The following is a 23,285-nucleotide window of genomic DNA, read 5'->3' on the forward strand; positions in this document are numbered from 1 at the left end:
TGTGAAAACTTTCCTGTCTTAGAGAAATAACTGGTAAGTTCTTAGGAAAAAAAACTTTAAATAAAAGCAACAGCTCACTGGATGATTGTAAAAATCTAATCAAGCAGGTTTTATACCATCGTTCCAGGCAGTTTCTATACAGGTTTTCAGATGTAAAAGACAGTATGTTTTGAAACTGAGCACAAAAATTTCAAGGGCCACCTTACTAATAGAATGTAAAAATCTCGTGGCTACAGAGGACCTAAAAAATAAAATAGGCTTGCTTATGTTGTTTGAAGATGGGTTACCAGACATGCATGAGAATAGTATGACCAAACTCTCTATCGCTATGGAAAGACTTTATTAGCAGAACATAAGGTCTAAAGTTGCATTCTCCAATATGGCAGGCACTAGCCATATATAGCTAATTAAATTCACATTTTAATTAATTAAAATGCTTTTTTAAATAAAATTCAGTTCTTCAGTCTCTTGAGCCACATTTAAAATACTCAATAGCCTCATGAGGTAGTGTCTACTAGATATAACAGACAGAGCAATTTCCATTGTTCCAGAAACTTCTATTGTGGAGCACTGGTCTAAACAATAGCACAGGCGATTAGTTTCTTGATTAATACTGTCAACCTTTATTATTATTCATTATTAATAAATATCTTATTAATTGAAATTAACATTTGACATTCAGAAGTGGTATCCAAATAAGTATAACAGATGCACAACATATAGCAAAAGAATATATAGGAAAAGCGTATATCAAGGCTCTATATTGTAACCCTGCTTATTTCATTTATATGAGGAGTATATCATGGAAATGCCAGACTACATGAAGCCCAAGCTGGAATGAAGATTGCCGGGAGAAATATCAATAACCTCAGATATGCACATATCACCCTAATGGCAGAAGGCAAAGAGGAACTAAAGAACCTAAAAATAAAGTCTGTCACTGTTTCCACTGTTTTCCCATCTATTTGCCACGAAGTGATGGGGAAACAGTGGAAACAGTGTCAGATTTTGTTTCTTGGGGCTCCAAAATCACTGCAGATGGTGACTGCAGCCATGAAATTAAAAGACGCCTACTCCTTGGAAGAAAAGTTATGACCAACCTAGAGAGCTTATTAAAAAGCAGAGACATTACTTTGTCAACAAAGGTCCGTCTAGTCAAGGCTACGGTTTTTCCAGTGGTCATGTATGGATGTAAGAGTTGGATTGTGAAGAAAGCTGAGCGCCAAAGAATTGATGCTTTTGAACTGTGGTGTTGGAGAAGACTCTTGAGAGTCCCTTGGACTGCAAGGAGGTCCAACCAGTCCATTCTAAAGGAGATCAGCCCTGGGTGTTCTTTGGAAGGAATGATGCTAAAGCTGAAACTCCAGTACTTTGGCCACCTCATGCGAAGAGTTGACTCATTGGAAAAGACGCTGATGCTGAGAGGGATTGGGGGCAGGAGGAAAAGGGGTCAACGGAGGATGAGATGGCTGGATGGCATCACCAACTCGATGGATGTGAGTTTGAGTCAACTCTGGGAGATGGTGATGGACAGGGAGGCCTGGCGTGCTGTGATTCATGGGGTCACAAAGAGTTGGACATGACTGAGCAACTGAACTGAACTGAACTGATGGGACCAGATGCCATGATCTTATTTTCTGAATGTTGAGTTTTAAGCCAACTTTTTCACTCTCTTTCACTTTCATCAAGAGGCTCTTTAGTTCTTCATCGCTTTCTGCCATAAGGGTGGTGTCATCTGCGTATCTGAGGTCATTGATATTTCTCCCAGCAATCTTGATGCCAGCTTGTGCTTCATCCAGCTTGGCATTTCACATGATGTACTCTGCATATAAGTTAAATAAGCAGGGTGACAATATACAGCCTTGACGTACTCCTTTCCCGATTTGGAACCAGTCTGTTGTTCCATGTCCAGTTCTAACTATTGCTTCTTGACTTGTACACAGATTTCTTAGAAGGCAGGTCAGATGGTCTGGTATTCCTATCTCTTTCAGAATTTTCCACAGTTTATTGTGATCCACACAGTCAAAGTCTTTGGCATAGTCAATAAAGCAGAAATAGATGTTTTTCTGGAACTCTCTCACTTTTTCGATGATCCAGTGATGTTGGCAATTTGATCTCTAGTTCCTCTGCCTATTCTAAAACCAGCTTGAACATCTGGAAGTTCATGGTTCATGTACTGTTGAAGCCTGGCTTGGAGAATTTTGAGCATTATTGTGCTAGCGTGTGAGATGAGTTGTGCAAACTACCGCAATTGTGCGGTAGTTTGAGCATTCTTTGGCATTGCCTTTCTTTGGGATTGGAATGAAAACTGACCTTTTCCAGTCCTGTGACTACTGCTGAGTTTTCCAAATTTGCTGGCATATTGAGTGCAGCACTTTTACACCATCATCTTTTAGGATTTGAAATAGCTCAACTGGAATTCCATCACCTCCACTAGCTTTGTTTGTAGTGATGTTTCCTAAGGCCCACTTGACTTCACATTCCAGGATGTCTGGCTCTAGGTGAGTGATCTCACCATCATGATTACCTGGGTTGTGAAGATCTTTTTTGAACAGTTCTTCTGTATATTCTTGTCACCTCTTCTTAACATCTTCTGCTTCTGTTAGGTCCCTACCATTTCTGTCCTTTATTGAGCCCATCTTTGCATGAAATGTTCCCTTGGTATCTCTAATTTTCTTGAAGAGATCTCTAGTCTTTCCCATTCTATTATTTTCCTCTATTTCTTTGCATTGATCACTGAGGAAGGCTTTCTTATATCTCCCTGCTATTCTTTGGAACTCTGCATTCAAATGGGTATATCTTTCCTTTTCTCCTTTGCCTTTCACTTCTCTTCTTTTCATAGCTGTTTGTAAGGCCTCTTCATGCAACCATTTGGCCTTTTTGCATTTCTTTTTCTTGGGGATGGTCTCTATCACTGCCTCCTCTAGAATGTCACGAACCTCCGTCCACCGTTCTTCAGGCACTCGGTCTATCAGATCTTATCCCTTGACTCTATTTGTCACTTCCACTGTATAGTTGTAAGGAATTTGATTTAGGTCACACCTGAATGGTCTAACGGTTTTCCCTACTTCTTCAATTTAAGTCTGAATTTGCCAATAAGGAGTTCATGATCTGAGCCACAGTCAGCTCTGGTCTTGTTTTTGCTGACTGTATAGAGCTTCTCCATCATGGCAAATACATGGGGGAAAATGACAGTGAGAGACTTTATTTTCTTGGGCTCCAAAATCACTGCAGATGGTGACTGCAGCCATGAAATTAAAAGACGCTTGCTCCTTGGAAGAAAAGTTATGACCAACCTGGACAGCATATTAAAAAGCAGAGACATCACTTTGCCAACAAAGGTCCCTTTAGTCAAGGCTATGGTTTTTCCAGCAGTTATGTATGGATGTGAAAGTTGGACCATAAAGAAGGCTGAGCTCTGAAGAATTGATGTTTTCCAACTGTGGTGATAGAGAAGACTCTTGAGAGTCCCTTGGACTGCAAGGAGATCCAACCAGTCCATCCTAAAGGAAATCAGTCCTGAATATTCATTGGAAGGACTGATGCTGAAGCTGAAGCTCCAAGACTTTGGCCACCTGATGCTGGGAAAGATTGAAGGTAGGAGCAGAAGGGGATGACAGAGGACAAAAAGGTTGGATGGCATCATCAATTCAGTGGACATGAGTTTAACTCAGGGAGACAGTGAAGGACTGGGAAGCCTGGCTTGCTGCAGTCCATGGGGTAGCAAACAGTCTGACACGGCTGAGTGACTGAACAACAATATTGCAAATCATGTGAAACAACTGAGGTTAGGATTGAAGGTTAAAAGACATAAAAAGCACTACGTCCTGCAACTAGAGACGGGGGAAAGCACAAAAGTAGGCTTAGGGAAACAAAAACAAAAATCAGAAAGGTGTAGGAGAAGCAGAGAAGCAGCAGCAGCTGGTGGAGGGCTGTGAAGGTAGGGGCTGGCATAGCAGCAGAGGACAACAGTGAAACCTCTGAAGAACTCCTGTTCCACCTCTGACCGCAGCATCACCACAGCTGACCACTGCCACCTTCTCGAAATATTCTGTTCTCCTAGGTTCCATGGCTCTGAGCAGCCCTAGTTTTTTCCCCCCACCTAACCTCAAAATTTGGAGAACCTCAGCCTGGATCTCACACTCTACTCTTTGCTTCTCCTCTAAACCATTATTAAGGATTTAAATATTATTTGTACACCATTGTCTCTGATAAAGCTGCAAAAAAAAGGAAATTAATTCTCTTCCAACCTCCATTCATATATTCAAATGGCTTATCTGGCATGCCTACCTGAAGTTCCCTCCAGCATTTTTTGTCTAGTTAAGGGCCTCTCATAAATACCAGTAAGCATTACTTGGAGCACAGAGGAACTATTCACAACAGAAAGTCTGCAGGTTGCTTGATTCTCTTGTCCTCTAGCCATCCTGTGGGGAGGCTGCCCGGGCCAGTGAGGACCTGAACACACTGCGAGTACATCCTCCAGCAGAGCAATCCTGCCCCCTTCCACTACTGCACTTGGTTTTGTGGGTGCAAGCCCTATATGTGGGGCACCTGGTTCTCAAGAAACAGGTCTGCCAGTATTCAGAACAATCCTGGCATTCTTTGGGGGAGGGTAGTAGAGTGCAGCCTCTCCTACTCAGGGAAAAAGGAGCCAGGTCATTGCCAGCTAATTCACAGGGGTGACAAGGTTGTCTCTACATACGTTTCAAGTTTATCATGTCTAAAGCTGCATTCTTTATTCCCTCTATCTTAAACCCTTTCTTGCCCTCAACTTGTTTCATCTCAAAAGGTACAAACCCATCATTCAAACTAGAAGTCATAGGGTTATCCTAGAATTCCCCTTCTCCTTAATTCCTTACATCCAATGGACCACCAAGTTCTATACAGCTGTATTATCTACTATTGGCTGTCAGCCACATGTGGCCACTGAGTACTTAAAATGGGGCTGGACCAAACTGAGACGTGCCTAAGTATAAAATACACATCAGATTTTGAAGACTTAGTACAAAAAAGAGAAAGGCAACTAATAACTTTTATATTGATTTTCTGTTCAAGTGATATTTTTAATATATTGGGTTAAATAAAATATATTATTAAAATTAATCTATTTCCTTTTACTTTTTTAATACGGTCATGAGAAATTTTTAAATATACATTTGGCTTATATTTGTGGCTCACATTATATTCCTATTGGATAGTGGTGCTATAGAGTGCACCCATCAACATTTTCTAAATCTACTGTCACCACACTGAAGGTTAGCACCTTCACCCCGGTCACCATCGTTTCTTGCCTGAACTACTACGATGGCCTTCTTATTAATTTTCATGCTTCTCCAATGGTTCCACTCTGATTCTCTTTAAGCTATAGAAATTATTTTTAAATGTAAATATTATTGTACTTCTAAATATTATTTACCTGCTTACTCTCTCTCAGTGGTTTCTTATTGTCCTTAAAATCCAAGTTTCCTATCATACAGACTTTGAGGCCCTACATTTGACATGATTCTACCTCTCCATGTGCCTGCCCATCACTATCACATCTTCTAAAGCCACTCAGCAGGCACTCACTATTCTCCAGCTGTACCCGGCATCCTTCAGTTCCAAAGACATACTAACTACCAGGGTCTTCACATCAACTGTTCCCTATGTCTGAAATACTCTGCACGGCTCTTTGGCTGTCTCCTCATTCAAGTCTCATCTTATATTCTCTATCCAAGAGCTCTGTTTCCTTCACTTTTCTCAATTTATTTTTAGTTATTTGCATGCTTAATGGCATTTCTCTCTTCCTCTGCTCCATGACTGATAGAGCCAGGTCTGTTCAGCCTACCAGTGTTGATCAAGGAATTTATTTCAGGGGCAGTGTATAGAATATCTCAGAGTGCAGCTGCTGCTGCTGCTGCTAAGTTGCTTCAGTCGTGTCCAACTCTGTGTGACCCCATGGACTGCAGCCTACTAGACTCCTCCAACCATGGGATTTTCCAGGCAAGAGTACTGGAGTGGGGTGCCATTGCCTTCTCTGATATCTCAGAGTAGGGGTGGTTAAATGTGAAAAGATTAGAGGTTTAAAAAATGGGTCCAAGCATTGCCTAGAGAAGAATGTGCATGCTTAGTTGCTCAGTCGTGTCTGACTCTACAGACTCCACACACTGTAGCCCACCAGGCTCCTCTGTCCATGGGATTTTCCAGGAAAGAATACTGGAGTGGGTTGCCATTTCCTCCTCCAGGGGATATTCCAGATCCACAGATCAAACCTTCATCTCTTGTGTCTCTTGCATTGACAGGCTCATTCTTTACAACTGTGACACCTGGGAAGCCTTCTAGAGAAAAATATGTCAAAATTAAAGGTACTTGATACCAGAAGCTTCAATTCTGAATCATCTTTGGGAAAATTAGATTCAAATATATGATCTACAAGTATTTAATGTCTTTTATATCTAAATAGTTCAATATTGGCCATGAAATGTAATCACTATTTTATCAGAATATTAATTTAACGTAGGATTTGAAGATGATTCTCAAATAATACTTCTCCAAGTACTCCTCTTGCTTTCCTACCAGTCCTTTGATGACCTTTCCAGGAACTTCTGTCATACTGAGTGGAAACAATAAAGGATTCCTTCACCAAGCTCTGAACATATTTCACATGGTGACCTGACAAACTCAGACCAGGCCTCCTTGGAAGCCAGTTCTCTTCCCTTGTTGTTTTGTTGTTGTTTTAGTCACGAAGTCGTGTCCGACTCTTCACGTCCCCATGGACTGTAGCCCACCAGGCCCATCTGTCCAGGGGATTTCCCAGGCAAAAATACCGGAATGGGTTGCCATTTCCCTCTGTAGGGGATCTTCCCAACCCAGGGACTGAACTCATGTCTCCTGCATCGGCAGGCAGATGCTTTACCGCTGAGCCAAAAGGGAAGTCCCAGTTCTCTTCCCTATTGCTCTCACATGGCATATTCCCTTAACCACAGTGGAGCTGGGTGGTCAAGGCTCAAATTTACCTAAAAACAGATTATAAATGGTGTGTGATTAGAGAGAATGCGCATAGTACATTTATAAGAATGTTTAAAACAGTTACAATAATCCAGCATCAAACACAACAGTACATAATTAGTATTCAGCAAATATGTGTTAAGTTATTCATTTTATAGAAGAGAGATTATTTTTCACACATAATAATGCATATGCATAAGAAAGAAAAGACTAGAAAGTTATATACCAAAATATTATCAAGTGCTATCTCTGGAATATGAGGATTATAGGTACTTTGTGTGTTTTCCTGTATTGTCCAACATTGTGTAATTGTATGATTAGTATGCAATCAGGAAAAAATGTTATTTTTATAAACAAACCAATGAACTATCAAAGCTACTACTGCACTCTTCTAGGCTACCAAGGGCCTCAATTTTGGCACAGACTTTGACTGTGGTAAATATATAAGTATTAGTCTGACTGGGAAAAGAAAGGAGAAAGGGTGAACTTATATTTCTGAGGGATCTAGTTGGTCAAGCCATTACGCGAGTGACTCCTCTGTTCACTGACTCTAGGGAAGAGAGTTGCAGAGTACAAAGCAAAGCTTATCTAAATAGGTACTAACCAGCTGCAGAGGCAGGAAGAGAAAAAGCACCCTTCCCTGTATGATGACCATTCTGTTCTAGAGTTTGTTGTCGAGTTTCCAGATGCCAGGTAGAGTGTGGACCAGAATTCAACTTCATGAAGGTGTGATGCAGACAGTAAAGACATGAAAGACAGCATTTAACTGCAGAGATTTCAAACTCTTTTGTAGCTACCATAAAAATGTAGGGCATGCACTATACATATGGTGCTTTATATAAAGGTGTTTTACTTTTATTTCCAATCCTACCATTCTCTTTTACACACTGATCCTCAAAACTAAAACTGTTCAGCCAATGCGAGTTATCAATGAAGTCATCAAAACAGCCTGGGAGACCCTGGAGCACACACACTTGCATATGCAGGGTCTTCTCAACAACACAGAAACCAAGAGTGGTTAATAATGTGTCTGTTATATAACAGTCTTACAACAAAATCTGATTTTCTCACTTCAGATGGAATCATTAAAATCTTTACTAAAAACAAATAAGCAAACAAACAAAAAAATCCTCAAGTTCCAAAAGAATGAAAGCTAACTAACCATATCAACTGCAATCATGTGGAGACCACACTACCTTATGTGAGGTTTTTTATACAGACATATAATAAACACCCCCCAAGTTCAAAGATGAAAATTAAACAAGAACAGAGGATCTGGCAGTACAACTGAAAAAGTTCAAAGACATCGCTGCATAATACTAAGAGCTGAGATTGTGTAACAAACAAGAAGAGAACTACAAACTCAGGTTAAAATGCAAAAAGTGCCCTAATCATATCATTTTGGAACTGCCTGAAACAACTGAACAGTAACATTTGCTTAAAAGGAAAGAGTAACCATTCAAGCAATATAGCTTTTGTATTCTTTTAAGCAAACATTAAACTATCAGGGGGAAAAACTGTATATGAGAGTATCAGTTTATTTCTTCCAGCTTGAGGCTGACAGAATCTACAAATGAAATGATCCCCTGCTAACTTTCTTGGTTTTTAAAGGATTCTTTACTTAGCTTGAATTATCAAGCCAGACTTACAGCTGACGTTAGAAAACTGTATAAGCCAAATTGCTGTCTACAGTTCCCCCTGCAGTTCATGAACTTCTGTGCACAAGTACACTCAGGATGACTAGGCCTTAGTTTTAGTTTTGAACAGTAATTATTTTTAGGTATCAATTAAATATATAATCTATAGAACTTTGAATTATTTTAATGTATACACTCAGCTAAACTTTAATTCTGTGCATACATTATCACATTTTAGCTAAATTAACAAGCTTTAGTCAAGTGTATCATGCTTACATGAAATGCAGTCAGATATGGCTTTGGTCAGGAGAAAAAGTTATCCTGAAGAAGCTGAGCAAGTCTGTAAAGACACATTCCCATGTGCTGGGGAATAATGAGGACCCAAGTGCATACTTCTGCCAGACACTTCAGCTGATGCTCAGAGTGTAACGACAATCAGTATTCCCCATCTGCAAGAATGCAAAAAGGAAAGAATGCCCCTAACTTGGGTCCATCAACATGAATCAGCCATAGGCATACTTATGTCCTCTCCCTCTTGAACCTCCCTCCCTCCTCCTAACCCGTCTCACTCCTCTAGGTTGTCACAGTAATCTTTGATGTTCTGTTGTAATTGTTTTGTGGTGCCATGAATCATGCCCATATTACGTGGTGAACTTAACTGATAAATGTTGTTTATGTTCTGACTATTCCATTGACCAGCTGACTCCCCTTCTCTTTCCCTCTCCTCGGGTCTCCTTATTTCCTGAGACACAATATTGAAATTAGGCCAATTAACAATACTACAATGGCCTCTAAGTATTCAAATGAAAGGAAGATTAACCTGTCTCTCACTTTAAATCCAAAGCTTAGAGAGGAAGACACAAGACAGACTGAATGCTAGGCCTCTTGCACCAACAGCTAAGCTGTGAATGCAAAGGAAATGTTCTTGAAAGCAATTAAATGTGATCCTCCAGTGAATACACAATGGACCAGAAAGTGACACAGCCTTATTGCTGATATGAAGAAAGTTTTAATGGTCTGGATAGATTATACCAGCCACAACATTCCTTTAGGCCAAAGCCTGGTTCAGAGCAAGACCCTAACTCAGTTCTAACTCAAAAAGGCTGCGAGAGGTGAGGAAGCTGCAGAAGAAAAGTTGGAAGTTAGCAGAGTTGGCTCACGAAGTTTAAGGGAAAAAAATGCTGTCTTTATAAAAGTGCAAGGTGAAGCAGCAAGAACTGATGTAGAAATTGCAGCAAGTTACTCAGAAGATCTAGCTGAGATAATTAATGAAGGTGACTGAACTAAACAACAGATTTTCAATGTGGATGGAACAGCCTTCTATTGGAAGAAATGCATTCTAGGACTTGCATAGCTAGAGAGAAGTCATTGCCTGGCTCCAAAGCTTCAAAGGACAGGCTGACTCTCTTGTTTAGGGAATCATGCAGGTAATGACTTGAAGTTGAAGTTCATTTCTCATTCCAAAGATCCTATGGCTCTTCCGGATTATGGTCCATCTACCCTGACTGGTTCCAAATAGGAAAAGGAGTACGTCAAGGCTGTATATTGTCACCCTGCTTATTTAACTTATATGCAGAGTACATCATGAGAAACGCTGGGCTGGAAGAAACACAAGCTGGAATCAAGATTGCCGGGAGAAATATCAATAACCTCAGATATGCAGATGACACCACCCTTATGGCAGAAAGTGAAGAGGAACTCAAAAGCCTCTTGATGAAAGTGAAAGACGAGACTGAAAAAGTTGGCTTAAAGCTCAACATTCAGAACACAAAGATCATGGCATCCGGTCCCATCACTTCATGGGAAATAGATGGGGAAACAGTGTCAGACTTTATTTTTGGGGGCTCCAAAATCACTGCAGATGGTGACTGCAGCCATGAAATTAAAAGACGCTTACTCCTTGGAAGGAAAGTTATGACCACCCTAGATAGCATATTCAAAAGCAGAGACATTACTTTGCCAACAAAGGTCCGTCTAGTCAAGGCTATGGTTTTTCCTGTGGTCATGTGTGGATGTGAGAGTTGGACTGTGAAGAAGGCTGAGCACTGAAGAATTGATGCTTTTGAACTGTGGTGTTGGAGAAGACTCTTGAGAGTCCCTTGGACTGCAAGGACATCCAACCAGTCCATTCTGAAGGAGATCAGCCCTGGGTGTTCTTTGGAAGGAATGATGCTGAAGCTGAAACTCCAGTACTTTGGCCACCTCATGCGAAGAGTTGACTCATTGGAAAAGACTCTGATGCTGGGAGGGATTGGGGGCAGGAGGAGAAGGGGACAACAGAGGATGAGATGGCTGGATGGCATCACTGACTAGATGGACGTGAGTCTGAGTAAACTCCGGGAGTTGGTGATGGACAGGGAGACCTGGCGTGCTGTGATTCATGGGGTCGCAAAGAGTCAGACACGACTGAGCGACTGAACTGAACTGAACTGTCCCTGCCTGTGCTCTCATAAATGGAACAACAAAGCTTGACAGTGCATCTGTTTACAACATGGTTTACTGAATATTTTAAGTCCACTGTTGAGATCTACTGCTCAGGAAAAAAGATTCTTTTCTAAATATTACTGCTCACTGACATTGCATTTGGTCTCCCAAGAGCTCTCACGGAGATGCACAGGCAATTAATGTTATTTTCTTGCTTGCTTATCACAACACCCGTTCTGCAGGCCATGGATCAAGCCATCATACATAGTGATTCATTCTAATATATCTGATTCTGATACATCTGAGCAAAGTAAAGCAAAAACTTTCTGGAAAAGATTCACCATTACTTTTAAGTGTAGTATAGCTGTATATATATATATATTCTTTTTAATATTCTTTTCCATTATGGTTTATTACAGAATATTAAAGATTCAGCATTGTATTAATAGATGACATTAAGAATCTTCATAAAAAATAAAAAAAAATTTAAATTGAAAAAGAAGAAACTTTTTGATTCACAGGAAGAGGTCAAAATATCAACAGTAACAGCAGTTTGGAAAAGACTGACTCCAACCCTCATGGATGACTTTGAGGGCTTCAAGACGTCAGTGGAGGAAGGAACTGCAGATGTGGTGGAAATAGAGAACTAGGATTTGAAGTTGAGCCTGAAGATATGACTGAACTGCTGCAATCTCATAAAACTTTAATGGATGAGAAGTTGCTTCTTATGGATGTATAAAGAAAGTGGCTACTTGAGATGGAAAACTATTCTTGTGACGATGCTGTGAAGGCTGTTAAAATGACAACAAAGAATTTAGTCTATTAAATAAACAGAATTTAGTCTATTACATAAAGCAGCAGACTGACTTAAATTTTGAAAGAACTTCGACTGTGGGTAAAATACTGTCAAATAGCATTACATGCAACAGAGAAATCATGAAATGAAAAGTCAATTCATGTACCAAACTCCATGTTTGTTGTCTTATTTTTTAAAAATTCCAGTCACCCCAACCTTCAGCAACCACCACTCTGATCATCAGCAGCCATCAACATCCAGGTAAGATCCTCTGGGACTCCCCTGGAGGTCCAGTGGTTAAGACCTTGCCTTCCAAGGCAGAGGGTGTGGGTTTGATCCCTGGTTGGGAAGCTAATATCCCACATGCCTCGTGGCCAAAAAACCAGAACATAAGACAGAAACAATACTGCACAAATTTAAGATTTTACAATAGTGAAAGCCACTCTGTTATGTCCAACTCTTTGCAACCCCAGGCCAGAATACTGGAGTGGATAGCCATTCCCTTCTCCAGGGGATCTTCCCAACCCAGGGACTGACCCAAGTCCATGGCCTGCATTGCAGGCAGATTCTTTACCAGCTGAGCCACCAAGGAAGCCCAGATTTCAACAATGGTCCACATCAAAAAAACCTTTAAAAAAAAAAAAAAGACCCTCCACCAGCAAGAAGATTGACTTGCTGTAGTCTCAGATGATGGTTAGCACTTTTTAGCAATTAAGCATTTTGAATTAAGGTATATATTGTTTTTTTAAGACAGCATGCTACTGCACACTTAATAGACTAGAGTATAAACATAACTTTCATATGTACTGGGAAACCAAGAAATTCCATGTGACACACCTGACTGCAATATTCACTTCACTGCAGTGATCCAGGACTGACTCCACAATAACCTCTAAGATATGCTTGTAATTCACTTTTTTTTTTTTTTTTACAAGAATTGACTCTTCCTCAGACTCAAACCTTAAGATAGGACATGTTTCAAACTATATATAAAAATAGATAAACAAGATCCAAATGTATAGCACAGGAAACTATATTCAGTATCTTGTAATGAACTACAATGGAAAAGAATGTGAAAAGGTATATATTCTGAATCACTTCGTTGTACAACAGAAACATCATACATCAACTATACTTCAAAAAATATTATATGTGCATGTATATGTGTATTATATAATTATACATATATTTATGTGTACTTATATAAGCTTAATCTTATATAAAATACTTAATTATATAATGCCTGACAGGCATTGCTCATTTGTTTCTACAAAGAATACAAAGGAAGTTGTCCCTCTCCCAACCCCCAAATAGGTACTGTATTTTACTTCTGTGCATCCCACACCCTCTTTGGCCACTGGCAACTGTCGTTGCTGTATCATCTCTCAAAAGTCCAGGTATAATCCTCATGACGAGCTGATGCCAATAAACTTTTATTTCCTCTGCCCACCTCCCTCAAGTTTCTTACAGACCTGTTAGAGACTTCAAACCAATTATCTCGTAAAGAATTCCTAAACAAGTCAGAAAACAGGGACTTAAGGGGGTTTATATCCCCTTCTTCCTTCAAAGCCAGTAAAAATCCATCAAGTCCTTTCATCACATCACTCTGACCTCTTCTTTCCCCTCCCTCTTCCACTTTTAAGGACCCCTTTGATTACACTGAGCCCACCCAGATAATCTGGGATAAGCTCCCCATCCCAGGACTTAAACCATAAAATTTACTCCCAATCCTACTGCTGTATCTATACAATAGATTATTTTCCAACACATAAGAATGAAATACTGATACACAGCATAAGAATGAACCTTAGAAACATTATGTTAAGTGAAAGAAGCCAGTTACCAAAGGCCACATATTGTATGATTCCATTTATATGAAATGTTCAGAGTAGGCCAATTTGTAGAAAGATCAGTGGTTGCTTAGGGCTGGGAAGAAAATGGCAACCCACTCCAGTATTCTTGCCTGGGAAACCCCATGGACACAGGAGCCTGGTGGGCTTCAGTCCATGGGGTCACAAACGAGCTGGGCACAACTGAGCAAATAAACAGGGCTAGGAAAGCAGGAGGGGGATAATGGGGATTGAGTGCTAATGTGCACAGGATTTCCTTTTAAAGGGCATGAACACATTTTAAAGTTAGACTGCAGTGATTATTGCACAGCACAATGAATATTTTTAAAAGCTGCATACTTTGAATTGTATAATATGGGAATGATGTCTTTAAAATGCTACTGTAACTATTTATTCTGGCTACCACTGAACAGTTATTGTGTGCAAGAAACCTTAGAGGCCCTGTATCACCTGATTCTTAACTCTGGGAAGTCCATTTCTCATCTTATAGATGAGAAAATAGGTTCAGTAAAATTAAAATATTTACACAAAGTTACAGAGCTAATCAGGAACAGTGCCCAGATATATTTCTCTAAAGAAATGTCTCTAAAGTCCATGCTTTCTAAATTATGCCATGTTTGCCATCAAATAGTTTATTGGAAATAGTTGAGTATCATTTACATACAAATGGCCTTGAAAAAACAAGCATTTTGTTACTATCACTGGTGGGAATAAAATTTTTTGAGGTATCAATGATAAAAAAATAAGGCTTAACACAGGGAATTATACCCATTATCTTGGTGTGTGTGTGTGTGTGTATCATATGTATCTATAATGGAGTATAATCTGAAAAAAAATAATATTGAATCATTATTCCGTGATCATGAAACTGAATACTGTAAAACAACTATATTTCAATAAAAGAAAAAAATGCTTCAAAGGTTAAGCATCATTTGTTACTTAATTTAAAATCCGTACCTAGAAAACAAATGCCTCTGGAAAACAACTGAAAGTAATTACAGTCATACAATTGGTTCCTTCTCTTTCACTTTATGCAGAGCTAGACTGTGTATGTTTCAAGATACAGACACGTCATTTTTGAAATTAATGCCTCTAGAAACTTTTAGCTCTTTATTTATATTAGTAGAAACACCAGCAAATTACAAATAAACAAAAACCATTTCTGTACATTCATTAAGCAAAAATATTCCTTTATTTAGACTTACATTTAGCTTTTTATCCGTATATTTACAGGAATTTACAAACAGTAACTTACTAGCCATTCCAGAAAGGTAAGTGGATGAAAAAAGTATAAGAGAAGAAATACAAATATGATACTAAAGGTATACTTCTTCACCTGAATTACTAAATTATCTACTTAATTGTTAGTCTGTTTGTTGGTGTAACAAATTATCACAAACTCAGTGGCTTAAAATAATGCAGATTTATTATCTTCCGGTTCTGCAGGTCTGAAGTTTGACAAGGGTCTCACTGGGCTAAACTCAAAGTCCTGACACGGCTGCCTCCCTTTCTGAGCCACTAGGGGAGAATGCTTCCTTGCCTTGTCCATTGCCTAGAGGCCACCTGCACTCCTTGGTTCATGTCCCCTTCCTCCTTCAAAGCCAGTAAAAGTGGGTCAAGTCCTTCTTCCATCACATCACTCTGACCTCTCCTTTTACCTCCCTCTTCACTTTTAAAGACCCTTGTGATTATACTGGGTCCAACCAGATAATCCAGGATAATCTCCCCAACCCAGGACCCCAAATTAAGGTTCTTAAATCATATCTGCAAAGTCCTTTTGTAATGTAACAAAACATATCCACAGGTTCTGGGAATTAAGACATTGAAATCTTTGGGTTAACTATTATTCTGCCTGTCACAGTTGCCCTTATCTTCAAAGAAATCAGGATATAGCCACAGTAAATTTAGCCTAAACTGGAGGAGCCATGAGGCATACTAACGATTTAAATGAAGTATGTAGAATTTGGGTGAAGAATTCCTCCTGTGTTGTCTTATTTCTACTGACACTGTATTCTGAAGATGAACTATAATTAGATACACAGAATAACAGGAGAAATAGGTTGCTATTCAAAACCATGATAAGAAATAGAAATATCCAAATCAATCTCTCAATTTTTAAACAGGAAGAGAAGCCAAAAAAACTTATTTTGCATTTTCTTTCTACACATTGTTCTGCCATAGCACTCAGCAATGACCATTAATTACAATAGCCACAGCCTATATCATAAAATTGGATGTGGTACTATTAATAATTCAAACTACAGAAGAGGTAGCTGGGAAGACTATATACTTGGATATACTGACAGTGAGTTTTTATGAACCTTTAAAATAAAATATCCAAAGGCACTTTACATTATGTATATGTGGTTAAGAATACAAATCTCTCCTTTTTGAAAGGTCCAAATTCAAAATGAATATCACTACATTAGAAGACTGACTTTTGCTTAATTCTCCAGGACAATGTTCTGCTCAATATATAACTTTTTCAATTTAGCATTATATCTTTTTTGACTCCAAGACAGAAGGCTGATGTTTGATGTACTCAAGTCATAGCCAACATTTACCAATTCTTTGATTCGACTTTTTAAAGTACTTACACTTGAATCCAAAATCCGAGGATGTTTAATTATTTGTGAAATGTTAACTTTTTCTTCTATGAGGCAGTCTACTTTATCATTAAACTTTTTCTCTCCCAAGAAGATCATATCTGGATAGCTTAAAACAAACTTCCGTATCTCTTTTGCAGTACACCCAAGAGAAGAGAGTTTATCTTTGATATTTCTGTAGCTTCTTCTCATACAGTCACTGGAAAGGTCTAGGATTTTAGCTCCTGGACCACATATCAGACTAAGCAGTTCCTCGTTGGTCAAGCAGAACGTGGACTGTAAAAATTCAATATTAGCCTTTATCCGTTTGGTGCTCTGAATTAAGATGAAAGGGTTTTTAAAAATTATCTTCCTGACAAAATCTGTGGGACCATTGTGACCCAACGACAAACAGATTTCTTGCAAAAATTCAACCATCTGTTTATTCAGATTAAGACTATTGGAGAAGGTACGCGGGGCATTGGTCAACAATCGACAAAGGTCTTTATGGGTCAATCCAACTGAGTAGAGGAACTTTATGTTATTCTCTAAGTTTAGGTTGTCACTGGACCGAAAAAAAGATTCAGGAGAACGTTCCAAAATATTTACAATTTCAAGGTCTGATGTCACAATTCTTCTCCACAGATCCCATCGATTTGAAAGACTTTCAGGTGTGCGAGTCATGGCTCGTGGGTATCTTGATATGATGCTAGCAATCACTTCTTTGCTGGCTCCTTTAGACAGAAGAAATGTCTGCAGGTCCTGCTCATTAGTATCTGTCCTGTTAAAAACTCCAGGCTGTCGCTTCCTTGCCATGTCAACATCTACTCCCATGGTAAGTAAGTTATTCAGCAGTTCTTCATTTTCCAAAGGTTCACTGTCTGCATTATCACATTTCTTACTGAAAGGCCTAAATGAAACTGATTTAAAGAGGATTTCTGTTGAAAATCGGATCATCCAACATCTTGAATCAAAGAGATAGTTACTTCTCACATACAAGAGTTTTCCTGGCACCATAATGGTCAGGTGGCCCAAACCTTTTGGAAAGCTGTATAAAACAACATATACAGTATTACACAAACAAACATGTTCAACAGCTGACAGATTGTATCATGATCCTGTAGTGTGGTCATTTCTGTAAGAAAATACTAGAGATCCAGCTCTCCTGGTTCTGTGATAATCTCATCACCACACTCCCACTCCCTGGCTCACCATTCCAATTATCTGTGGGCCAGGGGCCACTTCTACTCTTAACATAAGTAAAAGCAGCACACAGCAACAACACTGCCCCAGAATTATTCTTGCCTTTACTTGCTATTTGGTCCTGCCTGCATTGGCTACCCAAAACCGATTGCCCCTTTCTATCTCTGCTTTATCTAACTGCTTTCCAAAGCTTTGACTTATTTTTACTAACTGACGCTTTCAATTCTGCCTTGTCTTCTAACTTCCCAGATTTTTGGCCTTGCATCTGCCCACAGATACCAGCCTTCTTTGCCTCTTATCACTTTTTGGTTATCAAACTCTAAATCTAGCCCTGAAAATCAACACTTCATACTATGTTATTTCCACCCTAAACACCTTTTTCTAGGTTCACGGTATTCTTTAAACCCATCCTTAATTCTTATCTTACATGGATCTCTAGTCAACAGCCCTGATCCCAATCTCCACGTCACTCAATTTACCCTGATTGTTGGGTTCACCCAATAACTCCAAACCAATTTTCACTTCATTATGACCCAGCTGGGATATTTCATACAGAGTCCACTACATGTGGAATTATACAGAGAAATGAGATGTACACATTTAAAAACTTACTTTTGCCATTCTCCTTCTTACCACCATTTTACAAAAGACTAACTCAGGGCTCTCTGCATCTGCTTCATAATACACATAACCTTGGTCAAAAGATTAAAACCTTGACAACTCATTTTCCTGATCATTTAGAAATGGGGCATAAAATATATGAACTTATACATGATAATAATCATAGGTCCCTACTAAAATGAATATCTCTGTTTATAGGAAATATTTTAACAGAAAAGTTTCTGTCTTGCTATCCAAATTGTCAGATGATTTATGCTCCTAAGTTGCTTATGGTCATAACACTTTTTTGTAAAGTGCTGTACATGATACTTCACCAGTACTTTCTCCTTTTCAGACTATATAGCTGTGACAAACTGCTCTTAATTTCTAATTACTTACAATGGGCTTGAGATGCTGCTTTCAAGATCCATATAGGAAAAGCTCCTCTGTGCCTGTCCTTTTAAATACTCCAATTTAACAAGAACTTGGATTATGCCTACTGGCAGGAAACATTCTTATAACTCAGATAATCCATTAATCCTCAAAGAATTAGGAAAAGATTCCAAAACTACAGACTCAGGTAACATTCGAACAAAATGCAGGTCACTCACAAAGTAAACAGGAAATGGCAAAAGCGTGTTTTAGAGTGCCCTATACCCTGAGTTCATTATTCTTCATGTTTCATTATAACATATACTCTGTAACTACATAATCTTCCAAAAATACATGAAGACAGAAACTTAAAAATAAGACCCTCCTAATTAAAGAATGAGGCTTTACCTTGCCCAGCTCAAAACCCTGTTCTGTTCCAGATGCTCAGGGTGACCTCTACTGGATAAAGGGACAGAACACTGACAGCTCTAGATACAACCAGGGCTTTCCAAAGAGTGGGTGTGAGATGATCCAATGGGATGCAGGAAGAATACAGTACAGCTCCAATTTATATTTGTCTTGGCCTTTTAAAATTTCTACTTTTTACATGTTTCATAATTATACAATATATTAACAATAGTACCATAAGACATGTATATAACTAGTCAATAAATATACATACATTGGAGGTATATTTATAGACCTTTTTTAAAATTAAGATTGTATATGATCAAAAATGTCTAAGACTACTGCTTTAGACCACACTCTACTCTTGAGAAACAGAGCTGAATGAGTCACAGCAAGTTCAAAAGAAATTCTGTTGATGACAAATTCAGAGGAAAAATATATGCCAAATATCTTAACAAGAGACTAAGAAATTAAGACTTCTGGATGTATTATAGGTGGACTTGTCTTTGTGTATAATTCATTCTCCATGGACATACCTTTTACACAAATAAACAAGTCCAAAACCAACCTGAGCATCTTTCCCAGCCCCCAAACAAACAAGCCCTCCTCTAATTAATGAAATCACCATTACTCTCCTAATAATTACTCATAATAAAAAACGTGAAAGTAAGCTTTGCTTTTTTTTCTCATCCTCGAACCCACAGTCATTCATTCATGTAGACTCTGCTTCTTCAGTATCTCTGAAATCCAATCTCTCTACTCTTCGCAAATTCTCTTACTCAGACTATCAGTCGCTTAACTCGTTTCTCTAAACGAATCACTCAAAAGTGTCCCCCACAGAACACTTATGAAACAAAGATGTGGTCATGTCCCTCACGCCCTGATTAAGACACCTCTGTAGCTCTCCCCTGGAAGGTAAAATCTTCAGACTGACCTTTCTAGCTATCTCCTCTATTCTGCAATCTCACAATGAAACACCGTTGCCTATTAAGTCTCTGGTCCTAGACATCCTTGACCATTCTTGTCTTCCTGCCTTTTTAAACTCACTCTGTCTTTCAGAAAGGCTCATCCTCCTAAATCTATCCATAGTACAAGAATCCATTCAAACAGTATTTTCCCACAACTCTTCAACTTAACAATTACTTCAAGGTGAAGTGAATCATTTGTTTTATAGTAATTCATTACTAAGGAGCCTAAAATTAAGTATTCTATTTAAACAGGAAAAAACTGAACTGGCCACAAAAATTTGGTTTTGATTACAATATTATACATGAAAATATTGGACCCCCCCCCCCAATATCAATAGTATGAGCAGGATCAGCTAAACCTAAAAACGATGGTAACTAACATTAACAACTGGTAAACATAGGAAAAAATAAGAATTCTAAATATCACTGTTGGAAGGGAACTTGGTACTGTCTATTGTATCTTTCAACCCAGCATTTCTACTTCTTGAAGATCATCCAAAGGAAATGAAAGACAAGAATGCACATTTGTTACTTCACAGGAAAAAAAAAAAAGAGCATTATAATAGTTTGTGGGAGTAAAAAAAGAAGGAACCCAAATGGCCACCAAGAGTAGAATGATTAATAAATAGTGGTACATCAATACAATGAGGCTTCCCTGGTGGCTCAGACAGTAAAAAACCTGCCTGCAATGCAGGAGACCTGGGTTCAGTCACTGGGTGGGGAAGATCCCCTGGAGAAGGGAATGGCTACCCACTCCAGTATTCTTGCCTGGAGAATTCCATGGACAGAGGAGCCTGGTGGGCAACAGTACATGAAGTCACAAAGAGTCCCACAAGACTGAGTGACTAACACACATCAATATAACATTACACAGCCTACTCTTTAAAAGGAGGCAGATCTAACACAATAAAAATATGTCCTAAGCGTTGTAAGTGGCAAATTGCTTAAGAGTATGGCTAGTATAATATCACTGACATGAAAAGGGGAGAGGGACATACATACACAGAGAAGGGATAAAAATAGGGTAAGTTGTTTTTCAGGTTTCAACACAAAAAAAGTTAAACCTGATAAATATCAATGTTATTTTACTCTTTTAGCACCCAATCTCCCTTCAAAATAATCTATTACACCTAGTATGGTGAATAAATATTTAAGCAGCCTAATGCAAGTAGTATCAACTGACTCAATCTATAAATTTCAAAAATAATTAATATTTTAAGTTATTTCCATCTGTCTCTCAAACTGACGTTTTTAATTATCAAAGCCATTATTCCAAGCATTAAAAGTCAAAGTTAACAAATACATGGAAAACCTCTGTACTTGTGAGGTCTAAGGGATAAAAGTGGGTTTATGTGCCCCTCTGCTCCACAATTCCCCGGACAAGGGGGCTTTTGATGGAAATGGGTAACCTCTGGTTACAGGGTACTGCGTTCCAGTTAGTCTTTTGACAAAACGAGCTAAGTTTGAACATCTTTACAGAAATGCATTTCTCACCTCATCTGTCTTAAGGAAAAAAGACTTTGCGTTCCTCCAGAAAAGCAGGAAAACAGTTGTCCCTAGAAACGGAAAAAAATAAAGGAAGGAGGACAAAATGTTGTCAGGACTCCGTTAATATAGAAAAAAAGAGATCAATCTCATTTAACAGTGCATACTGTTTTCGTAAAATGCATAATCATCAGCATACTAAGCATCTCTCAGAGATATTGAGAAGAAAATGCTAAGTACAAGCCCGAGAATGAAGGGAAAAGGCAGCAGAACCACGAGCATAATTTGCAAAACCCAGAACTAACTGCTTCTCACACATTATCTTACTTAAAAGGTAGGCAACTTAAAAGATAGGCATTATTCCTAAAATTACAAAATGAGAAAAAGCGCCGAGCTCCCTTACTAGCTTGACTTAGTTGGTGGAATCAAGGTTCGAACCTACGCGAGTCTGTAACTCAAAAACTCTACGGGTATTTCTACGGGTTCCATTTCGCGGGTTCTTCCGTCCCTTGTCCTCCGACAAAGAAAGTGAGCCAGCGACTGCGCGGGAATGGGACTCAGTTACACATCACAGCCACCCAGACCTGCTTCTAAAAAGAAAAAGCACAGCAGCAGCAAGTCACCAACCTCAACCTGGAATAAAACAGGGCACGGGGAAAAGCCTTTCCTGGCACCTCTGCAGTCTCGCGAGAAACAGAGGGACGTAAGTGGACAGAAATAACTTCCGGCGATGAGACGCGCACAGAGATGACGTCACGCGTCTGGACCCTCCTCTCCTTCGCGGCTGCGCGAAGCCTTTCACAGCCTGACGCTAGGTCCCGGCAGGGGGCAGCAGGAGACCGCGGTGAGCGCCTCTGGGAGTATTTCAGGGGGCGGAATGGGACTCGGAGCCTTCCAGCCACGCAGCCAGAGGCTCTGACTTGCTGCTAGAAAGCGACATGCAATGGGAAAATCATTATATACATGAATTTTGCAGCGTGATAGGTTGATTACGCTTATTTATGTGATTAACATGATGTAGATGAACACTTCAGCGTTTCATTTCAGTTCTGTTCAGTTGCTCAGTCATGTCCAATACTGAGACCACATCGACTGCAGCATGCCAGGCCTCCCTGTCCATCACCAACTCCCAGAGTTTACTCAAACTCATGTCCTTGGAGTCGGTGATGCCATCCAACCATCTCATCCTCTGCCGTCCCCTTCTCCTCCCGCCTTCAATATTTCCAAGCATCAGGGTCTGTTCAAATGAGTCAGTTCTTCGCATCAGGTGGCCAAAGTATTGGAGCTTCAGCTTCAACATAAGTCCTTCCAATGAATATTCGGGGCTGATTTCCTTTAGGAAGGACTGGTTGGATCTCCTTGCAGTCCAAAAGACTCTCTAGAGTCTTCTTCAGCACCCCAGTTCAAAAGCATCAATTCTTCGATGCTCAGATTTCTTTGTAGTCCAACTGTCACATCCATACATGGCTACTGGAAAACCCATAGCCTTGACTAGATGGACCTTTGTTGACAATGTCTCTGCTTTTTAATATGCTGTCTAGGTTGGTCATAATTTTTCTTCTAAGTCTCTAAGGCCCTTTCAACATTGAATTCTATGATTCTGATTGTTTAATTTTCATCAGAACAGAAAGCAGCTACTTAAAGAAGCCTCCCCTAGATTAGTACTACAAGTGTAGATAAGATACCAGAGGAAGAAGTGAAAGGAGAAATGTCAAAGTTTGTACTTAAATCCTTTTGTACAGGGAAACACATGTGAACAGCCACCCCGCCCCACCCGGCCCCCCAGCCCCATTTTCGTTGATGAGCTACTTGGTAAATCCTGAAGAGCTACTTGGTAAATCACTAGTACTAATTCAGTCAGCCTTCAGGCCCAGGAGCAATTCTAGAGTGCTTCAAGTGCTTGCAATGCAAATTACTTATGGTTCTTTTGAAACTGTAATGAATTTAGGCTATTTAAATTAAAGTGTGGG

At 39.3% G+C, this 23,285-nt stretch overlaps 1 protein-coding gene across 11 annotated transcripts in view; it reads right to left on the reverse strand.

The window, feature by feature from the left end:
• MTERF1 (mitochondrial transcription termination factor 1) overlaps window positions 1–22,052 on the reverse strand; it is a 334,773-nt gene extending 312,721 nt beyond the window's left edge. For 4 of the 11 annotated variants that reach the window (XM_061413391.1, XM_061413388.1, XM_061413386.1 and 1 more), the window contains exons 1-2: window positions 21,719–21,936; window positions 21,325–21,386 (exon numbers count right to left, since the gene is read on the reverse strand). Coding sequence is in view for 4 of the 11 variants with exons in the window: in XM_061413396.1 (XP_061269380.1) it covers window positions 16,139–17,327; window positions 21,325–21,329 (1,194 nt within the window). In the remaining 7 variants the exon portion in view is untranslated. The other 7 variants (XM_061413389.1, XM_061413390.1, XM_061413396.1 and 4 more) reach the window with 6 other exon arrangements.
• Between the last annotated feature and the right edge of the window lie 1,233 nt (window positions 22,053–23,285).

Source organism: Bos javanicus, chromosome 4 (genome assembly GCF_032452875.1).
Source record: "Bos javanicus breed banteng chromosome 4, ARS-OSU_banteng_1.0, whole genome shotgun sequence".
Lineage (NCBI taxonomy): Eukaryota > Metazoa > Chordata > Mammalia > Artiodactyla > Bovidae > Bos > Bos javanicus.